This window comes from Nerophis ophidion, linkage group LG10 (genome assembly GCF_033978795.1).
Source record: "Nerophis ophidion isolate RoL-2023_Sa linkage group LG10, RoL_Noph_v1.0, whole genome shotgun sequence".
NCBI lineage: Eukaryota > Metazoa > Chordata > Actinopteri > Syngnathiformes > Syngnathidae > Nerophis > Nerophis ophidion.
In genome coordinates, this window is record NC_084620.1 from 25736998 (window position 1) to 25747508 (window position 10511).

A 10511-nucleotide genomic window follows, 5' to 3' on the forward strand; every position below is an offset into this window, starting at 1 on the left:
GAATGGTTGACCAAATACTTATTTTCCACCATAATTTACAAATAAATTCTTTAGAATACCTACAATGTGAATTCCTGGATTTTTTTTCACATTCTGTCTCTCACAGTTGAAGTGTACCTATGATGAAAATTACAGACCTCTGTCATCATTTTAAGTGGGAGAACTTGCAAAATCGGTGGCTGACTAAATACCTTTTTGCCCCACTGTATATATATATATATATATATATATATATATATATATATATATTTATTTGTGTGTGTGTCAAAATTAAAAAATACCTGTACAGTCACACAGATGAGATGTTAATCCTTACAACAGGATGCAGAGAAAGACAGGGAAAGTACAGGTGAAAACCGTTTATATTATGGGAAAAAACAAGACACCTCAAAGAAGTGCAAAGTACAAAGCACAATGGTCCAGCACTGGCAAGAAGCAACAGGTGAAACTTAATAGTCTACATTAACTGATGGAAAACATGTGTACTGGCTGAAAACAGAACAAAAAGTGTAGATGAAGCAAAACTAGGACTGTAACAGGAAGTGAAACTAAAATAGGAGAAGCAAGACATGAAATAATACAAAACACAGGAAAATAGCTAACTTAATGTGCAAAGTAAACTCTTAATGATTAAGGGAGTGAGGTTTAACAATGTACACAGTGGCTGGCCACCGTAACATCCATCCATCCATTTTTACCACTTGTCCCTTATGGGGTCGTGGGGGATTCTGGAGCCAATTGCAGCTGCACATGGGCGGAAGGCGGAGTACACCCTGGACAAGTCGCATCCTCATCGCAAGGCCAACACAGATAGACAGACAACATTCACACTCACATTTTCACACTAAGGCCAATTTAGTGTTGCCAATCGTAGCTATCATTAAAACACAGAACAAAGTAAAAAAAGATGACGGTCCAAAATGGTCTAAACAGGTACAGTGAGACAGACATTATTATAAGCCATGTCTTTGATCCTTTGTGTCTCAGCAGAGCAACGAGATGTTGGAACTGCAGCGTAGCCGCATGCGGGAGGAGATCACAGAGTACAGGTATCGAGAGTCCAGGCTGACGCAGGACTACACCGAGCTGGAAGAGGAGAACATTTCTCTGCAGAAACTGGTTTCAACTCTCAAACAGAATCAGGTACATATGTGCTAAATATGGACAGTACCATGCTGCAATTTTTTTATACTGTCCACACAGCACAGTTGGCTTGTGGCACAAGTTCCTTTATTTGTAGGAAAAGAAGTAATCTAAGTAATAAGAAACCACAGTGACACTTTTAATGTCCTAAAATGTGTCTTATAAATATTTGTTCTGAACTTTAACTCATTAAGTCAATTTGAGTGACATACATGAAAAACTGGTTGTAATGTGACAGTCATGTGACTATCCTTGCATATGGTTTCAAAAGGGCCTTGGGCAAAAACACTAGTTAATTTCCAAAAGTCAGATGTTTGCTATTAAACATTATTTTAAAATCAATTTCACATTTGTAATGGTTAATATTGCATGTCAAATATTACAATTCAACTGTTCTTACTATATTTATTCAATAAATTCATAGAAAACAAGTTAATAAAATAACCCTTACCTTGTTTTCTTTTTTTTATATTGAGAATTTCGATCAGATGTGGAAAAACATAATGGTTACCAGGTGTGTGACGATACAGTCGTCTCAGGAGAGGAGACATTACATGATATTGGGTTCACGAATAACAGGATGAGATTTTAACATAAATTTGCTGTGTACGGTGGTCGAAAGGGGGAAATTCCAAGGGCCCCAGATGGCCGCGGGTGTAGTGTGTCTGTGTGTGTGTGTGCGTGTGTATTTATGTGTGCTTGAACATGTACATGGTGCTTTGGCTGTGGTACCTCAATGAAGGAGAGCGGCCGCGAGGCTCCCCGCCATTCCCACCTTAGCAGGTGACACGTGGTAGCTCTGTTTGCTAGCTCTTCGTAGTATGCGCAAAGCTCTAAATGTGCGATTCTAATCTCTCATTCACAACCAGACGGATACGTGTATTTCCCTTAAAAAACACAAAAAACTTCTTACTGCATTCTGCAAATGGAACAGCTTTTTTCCAAACCAAAAATATCAACATGTTTTAATCTCGCAGGATCTCATCACACCCCTAATTGTCTCTGAAAAAAATACTAGCAGATGGGCAAAATTGCAGTTAAAAAACTAATCATCTTTATCCCACTGTGATCCAGGTGGAATTTGAAGTCCTAAAACATGAAATCAAGGTTTTGGAGGAAGAAACAGAGGTCTTGGAGAACCAGTTACGGGATGCTCTGCGTTTGAAGGACATGTCTGATTCGCATCTAGAAGAGGCACTGGAGTCTCTAAACAGCGAGCGCGAGCAAAAGAAACACCTGCGTAGGGAGTTGGTTCACCATCTGAGCATGTGTGACGTCGCCTTCACTGGCAGCGCACACCTGACCTTTAACTCCGCCCCACCCAGTGGCACGGCTACCCCAACAACACTGCTCTCCCCAACTGCAGAAGAAACAACACGGTACTATTACAGTAAATATGCACAAATAAAATCCACAGTTTTGGGTTTCCTAGGTGGGGAAACAGAACTTCGCTTAAAAAACTCGTAAATAAACCTAAATAAAAGTCTGCTTACAGCGGAGCCAATTGGTGGTCCCTTTATTCCGCCCATAAAACACAATTAAAAAACATCCAAAGAACAGCAACAATACTCCATTTAAAATGTTTTGACTAGAATATCAATCAAGAATTAGTGATATCGTTATTACAAGCGCTAACAAATACAAACTATTCATAGCGGTGCCGTAATCACGAGCATATGTGCCAATGTTTAGATCATCGAGTGGTAAGGTCCTTCCTTGCTTCCTTTGCTCGTGAAAGTTTATTGTAGATCATAAATCATGCCACCCACCTGGACAGTAGAAGGACAAATACATATTCTGGCAAATACGCATAAACTTTGTCTTTTGGAACAATTTCCCTTGTAGATAAATAAAGTTTGAATCTAAAAACCCTTGTCTTTCATAAGGTTTGTGAATGATAGGCAAAATTCTAAAAAAGTACAGTTTCCCTTTAAGTCGATGTGTCATAAAGTATGACCGCTTTTGTGGACATAAGATTTGATACCCAAAGGGGTAATTTCTTTGAAAAATCAGTTTATGTCAACTTGTGTTGTACTACTGTTAATTTCATAATTATCACAACACAACTACTCTCTAGTTCACAGCCTTAAACAGTTCCTGTTCAGTGTGAAGTCAGCTGCAAAATAAAAGCATGGCAGGAATAATCTGGATTATACCAGAACAACTAACAAAATGCATTTAATTAAAAAAAGCTTTTAATTTGTGCATGTACGGAAACTTTATTGTCATTGTAGTCAAGACATACAATTAGATTACTGCAGCAGTTCTGTTAGATGAGAGTATAACATATGAACCACAATAAAAATATGCACAAATTGAGGTAGATGATGTTAACAAATTGCCATAGGTTAAAAAATCCTTCATTATTATTATGACCCATTTTCTTTTTTGTCTCTGATCATCATAAGTAAATGTGTTAGTTTTGGTTTCAATTTGGGTTATGTCAATGACTGCTAGTGTCAACATTAAACTGTCATAGCGGCGTCAACATAAATGTGTGTGGTATAACCGGTTAAAGATGTTTGATGCATTCTGATCTGCCAGGTGTAACGGCCATGTACAAGGTGCGACACGGTTGCTGACAGCTGCAGGGTCGGCGACCGGTGCTAATGGAGGCGCAGGTCGAAAAGCTGAGGGTGTGACATCGTCTGACCTTTTCAGTGAAATTAACCTGACAGAGGTTCAGAAGCTCAAACAGCAACTGTTGACTGTGAGTATGATCAGAATCATATTCAAAATAAGCGTTTTTGGCCAATAATGTTTAACACACAAGGAATTTGACTTGGTAGACTGTGTTCTCTTTGTTCAAGAAAGAAAGAAAAATGCAACAATCAACCAGTCTTGATTTTGTCAGTGCAGTAATCCCATAAAAACACAGTATATATAATATGTTTGTGATATTTTTTTAGCACCAACTTGGTTTATAACGCGTTGGTCTCCTATTTAAAGCTAAAGGCTTTTGAATAATTTAGTGTAAAACCACTTGTGACACGCAGTATTCCCACTGTGCAAACCACATCCCAGTCTCTCACTTTATCTTCTAGCCATACACTGACTTCATCTACTCCAACATATTCTTGGACTAAAGGGTATTTTGTAGGTCAGTTGCTTTGTGAATAGAGAAAAAGTAATTAACAACACAACAAAACCTGGTACGGCCTGTGTTAATCTGCACCCTAGGATGCAAAGACTGCAGGCAAAGTGCAGGTAAAATCCCTTTTTCTTAGGGCAAATACAAAACTAGTGCGAACTAAAACACTGCAGCAAGGAAGTCCACAAAAAGCTACAGGCATAAGAAGCATAGGGAAAGTTACCTAGAGAGAAACAGAGTGGATGACTAACAAGAGGGTTTACTCTGTTTGTATCACACCTCAAAAAGTTACAGTCTGCATCACTGTCTGAATTCAGGCCTGTTTAACTATTGGGAGGGAGGGTCTGGGGGAGGTGTGAGTGCTTTTCTAGGTATACATGCTGAAAGAAGATTAGACAAATTGTGAATATTAATAATGTATATATTTCACACTTGCCAAACTTGAGACGCCCGAATTCGGGAAATTGAGGGGGGTCAAGGTGGGCAGTGTCGGGGTGTATATATATATATATGTATATATATATATATATATATATATATATATATATATATATATATATATATATATATATATATATATATATATATATCCATCCATTTTCTACCGCTTGTCCCTTTTTGGAGTCCCGGGGGGTCGCTGGGGCCTATCTCAGCTGCATTCGGGCGGAAGGCGTGTACACCCTGGACAAGTGGCGACCTCATCGCAGGGCTATATAAATATATATATATATATATATATATATATACACTGTATATATGTGTGTGTATATATATATATAAATATATGCATATATACAGTATATATATATATATATATATATATATATATATATATATATATATATTTATATATATATATATATATATATATATATATATATATATATATATATAAGCAAGACTTGCTATAACATTTTGAGTGAATCAACTTGTAGGACATCTTCTGCTGGATTATGCTGCAGCAATTTTTTGATCCACTCACTGTCTATGAAATATTAATGATTACACTGCTCTTGTGACTGTCCCCCTTCAGGTGGAACATGAGAAAGTGGCATTGATAACCAGTTTGCAGGAGTCCCAGACTCAGCTCCAGCACACCCAGGGGGCTCTAACTGAACAGCACGAAAAGGCCCTCCGCCTCAGTCAGAAGGTCAGTGCCCTCTCCTGGGGGAAGCAAGTCGCACAGGCCAGTACGGCCTCTCAGCTTTATCCTGAGGACCTTTTGGAACTCGACAAGGTTAAAGATGAAGAAATTGAGGTTGACAAGCATGGGAGAGCGGATGATAGGTGGACATTTGCACACCAGTCACCGAGTTTGCAGATCCTGCAGTGCAAATACCAGGTGGCTGTGACTGAGGTTATTGAGCTCAAGTCAGAAGTGAAAGCCCTGCTTGGCCGATTGGCTCAATGTGGGGAAGGCCCGGTGCAGGAGAAGTCAAGAGGAAATGCTCACCTACAGAAGCTAGAGAGACAGGTGACCTCACTGGAAAAGAGCTGCCAGGAGGGAAAGGAAAAGGTATACGTATAGTATTTTGTAATTTACCTTCCTCAAATTCAGAAGGCGTTTCTATGTCGTCATCCCGTGCGACTCCACACCTATAAACGTATAACGGAGTGATGAAGTATTCACTGAGCTCTCCTCTTTTTTCAGGTGGCTAGTTTGGAGACTGAGTTGCAGACAGCACAGTCAGCCGCCAGTGAGAGTCAAAACGCTTTGAATGCTGCTCAGGATGAACTGGTGATGCTGAGTGAGGAGCTTGCCCAGCTCTATCATCATGTCTGTCTGTGCAACAACGAGACACCCAACCGTGTCATGCTAGACTATTACAGGTCTATAGTGTTGTTCTATCTGTATTTGATACAATTTACAGGAAAAGGGCTTCAGCAGTTTTATTTGAAAATAGTCATCATATTTAGATTAAAGATAGGGTGTGTTGAATTTGTGTAATTCTGTATTTACACTTAATGCCTGATCTACTGGGATCCCAAGTAGCCTGTGCAAACTATAAAATTAGGTGTACTATTAGTGGGCAGGTTGCAGTTAATTTAGTATGACTGCATGCACAACTGATAACAAGTGCAAAAGTGGCACAGACCGCCCTATTTAAATGAGGATTTTGCGTGTACTATACGGGTTGTCGCCATCGAGACACTCACTGTCGTCCACACTTAGCTGTTTTGTTATGTTGTTAAACGTGCACAACACAGATAGAATCTGCATCTCCTTTCTGATCTAAAATGTGGCGCAATGTCGACATCAGGACCTACATTTAGCACTCTGAGAGGCGTCACACTGTTGTGATGATCATCACATCCATCACAAAAGAAAATACATGTTGCAAGAAGTTGTTTAGTTTTATTCATATGAAAAAAATAAAACCATTAAAAAAACTAAAAACCCTAGGAGACACCGAAATGAATCAATTGAGTTTGTTTTCATAATCTCTTTAGGTCATCGAGCAGCTATAAAATTAAAACATGATATTACTGAATAGACAATACATCTAAAAAGGTTCTGTTAATGACAGTCCCAATATGTTGCTACACACACATGGATTAAGTATTTTCCATCAACCATCATCTATTTTTGCAGCATGATCGCCTTCTCTCTCATATCCATTTGTGCCTAACTGTGCCAGTTTGCACGTAACTTTCCAACATACTAAATACAGATACAAAACAGAATGGATAAATCATATCACAAGTCTAAACAATTTTAATATTTGCATATCCTCCTCCCAGTATTATTGGCTTTCTGATAATCAGCATATATTTTGCATATTTATAAAAACAGACACGCTAAATAGATTGCGCTCTCTATTTTGCTCATTTAGGAGACAAAATTCTCTGCACACGAGCTTTGTAGATCAGTTTTACGTGTGTGTTTTTATACATCTAAACCTTCAGCAGATCAGGCCCTTGGTGTTTTGAAGGCATACATTAGCGCATTCACACTTATGCTACACTCAAAACATTAGAAAGTGTGATTGCAATGATGGAAACTTACCACCCTTACTAGTTACTGTCTTGGCTGTTTGGCAAAAGGGGCGGGACTGACTGCAGTGGTTCCAATTCACCACTTAAAGGAGAAAAGAAGTCTTTATATATTGTGACTCTCAGTTCACAGCAACCATAATTGATTTTGGATGGTCATAATTCTGCGGAATGAGGAACTAAATGTTTAGCCTACAACAGAGACTCAAGCCACAACTTGCAGAAGAATAAATCCCTATTCTGCTGTACTGAATTATATTTTCTGAATGAATGCGTTTTGTCGGTCTCAAAAAAGTGATTATGTTCAGGCAAAAAGTTTAAAGTGTTTCCATTTCAACGTGGACTTGTCTGGGGTGTACACTGCCTTCCACCCGATTGCAGCTAGGAAAGGCTCCAGCAACCCCTGCGACCCTAAGAGGGACAGGCGGTAGAAAAGGGATGGATGGATGGATGGCATTTCAACTTGTACAACAGGAATTGTACCCCAAACCTTGAAGATTAAATTGTCATGTTTTCCTTTCCAGACAAGGCAGAGGGCTCAAGGGCCTTTGTGCCAATCTTAAAGCCATGTCATCTGACAACAGTAAAGTTCTCCTCACACCACGCCTTTCCAGGAGAATGGCTGCCGCTGCCACAACCTCAACTTCCGAAGATTCTCGTAGCCCCTCAGAGTCTCCGTCCAAAGAACCCCTACCTGCTGGGGACAGAGGGGGTAAGAAGGGAGACAAGGAGTGGATCCAGGGTCAGTCGCAGCAAAGCCTGACTTCCAGCACTCCTCCAACCCGCTCACCCAGCATCAGTGCCTCGTCATCGTCCTCCTCCTCATCATCACCTGCTTTGGAACCAGTCAGTGAGCTGCGCAGAGAGCCCATGAACATCTACAACCTCAACGCCATCATCAGAGAGCAGGTAGGGCACAGTTCATAACTTCTTCTACACCTTTTGTTGGAATTAAATGGGGTCATTTCATTAATATTTTAAATTTTACTTACCTTAATTTTTTGTCTACATAACATGTAATGATGCTTTGGTCAAAATTGTGCATAGATTTTGCTGTAAACACTTATCTTTACACTGGTGGTTTCTAAAAACGATTTGTTTTGAGAGACGGAGTTGTCAAATCACATTTGAACAAAATGTCGCACCTGAACAAAGTTCAAAATGGACTGTATGGAGGAAGTTCAAAGGAAGGCAAGATTGATTTATAAATATCTCTGCAATGCCTCTATGGTTTGATTTCAAATTTTCAGGACTTATGCAGATCTGAAATACATATAGTTAAGAAAAGTTGGTTTTACATAATAGGGTCCCGTTAAGTTCTGACTCTTGGTTCCCAGGTGAAGCACCTCCAGCGAGCGGTGGACAGGTCTTTGCAGCTGTCCAGACAGAGAGCGGCAGCCAGGGAGCTGTCTCCTTTGCTAGACAAGGACAAGGAAAGCTGCATGCAAGAGATCCTCAAGCTCAAGTCGCTGCTTAGCACCAAGAGAGAGCAGATAGCCACACTCAGGCTGGTGCTCAAAGCTAACAAGCAGGTAGGATTTTCAGCATATACAGCATACTGTACATATCAAACAACATACTCATACTGTATTTTCAGTTAGTTTGCCCTATGAATTAAGTACATAGTGTACTGACAAAGTTATTCCATTTTCACAGCATCAAGGCAGTGCAGAGAGCTAAAAACCTACCACTTTGAACAGTGGTGTGCCGTCAGGGCCAGCAAGGCCTTCTCTGCTGGCCTAACATAACCACAAATCATGATCATAATTATAGATACAATTAGTTTTTTTATTACTTTCCCAGATTTTCTACGATTATTTACCTTAGCGTGAATCAGAGTGAAAGAGTGAATAAGAGTTTAAATGATGACAGCGTCATCATTTACACTCTTAGGAACCAGGCACACACTTTATTCAGCTCGGGGGTGTTTTCCCCCTAAACTCACTGTGCTCGTTGACCATAAATTTATTTGTATTGTGAAACTGATATGAAAATCGGTTTTAGGGTCAAATTATTGCACCAGATCTATCTGTACAGACACAGTGATATGAATTATTTTGTGTGTGTTTGTGTCTGCATTCGCCCAGACAGCAGAGGTGGCTCTGACCAACCTGAAAAGCAAGTACGAGGCAGAGAAGTCAATGGTGACCGACACGATGAAGAAGCTTAGGAACGAGCTGAAGGCCCTGAAAGAAGACGCGGCAACTTTCTCTTCTCTACGAGCAATGTTTGCCACCAGGTTAGAGACTACATACAAGCATTTTAAACTAAAAATGCAAATCAAGCATTTTCCGTTCCTGTCACCCCCTTATTTGCTTGTTTTAGAAGTTGACATTTGACAATAGAGCCCTGTTGAAGTTGCAGTTTCTAATTAATTTTCTTTCCATTTTTCTTTAAATTGTAAATAATTAGTGTTTTGTATGGTTGCATAAATAGTGGATCATTAAGTCAATTCACTTAACATTACCCAGCAGGAAGATGCTTTAAAAAAACTTGATGTTGTGTACTGCACATTTGTTTTGTACTGTAATGCTATAATTGTTACTGTATGTGTAAAACTAATTTCAAACTGTGTTTAATAACGGATACATGGTGTCAAAATGGGATTTTTTTTTTTTACTTTTTACGTATAATGCTTCTTATATTAACTGTTTTATAGCAATCACAATAATCTACAGTAGTTAGTCCACACCAAGTGTATCAATAAATACACACTGACCAACGCTTATAATTTTTGATAAATACGCATATTTTTCACATTTAGATTGGCCAAAAATGTGCAACTGAAACGACTCTGAACTGAAACTTTTGCCTGACATTCCTCTTGACCATCTCTGTGTATAAAAATATTAGCCCCTCATTTACCATGCGTATCAAATCTTTTTGATTACTGACATATTGAATAGATACAAAATTAAACTGTGAAAATGCTGATAGTCTGGTTAATGGATTTTTTGTCACTAACCCTCAGGGGCCAAAGACTGACTTTGTTAGTCTTTCAGTACATTTTTACTCTATTTTGGCCACATTTTTTGTTGTGTTCCTCCATTATATAGGCTTTTTCCTAAGATGGTTATATAATGTCAAATTTAAAAATTGAAAAGTCCTATTCTTTCACACTTGTACAATATACCGACAGTTTTTCGATACTACCCCAAAGTCAAACAGGACAAAAAAAGTGCAAAAAAACCATTCGATTCATATACTTTCTTCTTTTTTTTCTCCCAATTAACTTCAGCTCTAAACAAATAAGGCATTTGAAGGCATTTGATCAAATGATGGC

General features: G+C 39.0%; 1 protein-coding gene across 6 annotated transcripts in view; it reads left to right on the forward strand.

Moving 5' to 3' along the window:
- LOC133560548 (protein bicaudal D homolog 1-like) overlaps positions 1 to 10511 on the forward strand; it is a 37291-nt gene that overhangs the window by 20711 nt on the left and 6069 nt on the right. For 3 of the 6 annotated variants that reach the window (XM_061913186.1, XM_061913188.1, XM_061913191.1), the window contains exons 3-10: positions 988 to 1143; positions 2218 to 2522; positions 3688 to 3853; positions 5268 to 5750; positions 5886 to 6064; positions 7753 to 8137; positions 8566 to 8760; positions 9316 to 9467. In XM_061913186.1, the coding sequence (XP_061769170.1) occupies positions 988 to 1143; positions 2218 to 2522; positions 3688 to 3853; positions 5268 to 5750; positions 5886 to 6064; positions 7753 to 8137; positions 8566 to 8760; positions 9316 to 9467 (2021 nt within the window). The remainder of the gene's footprint in view (positions 1 to 987; positions 1144 to 2217; positions 2523 to 3687; positions 3854 to 5267; positions 5751 to 5885; positions 6065 to 7752; positions 8138 to 8565; positions 8761 to 9315; positions 9468 to 10511) is intronic. The other 3 variants (XM_061913187.1, XM_061913189.1, XM_061913190.1) reach the window with 1 other exon arrangement.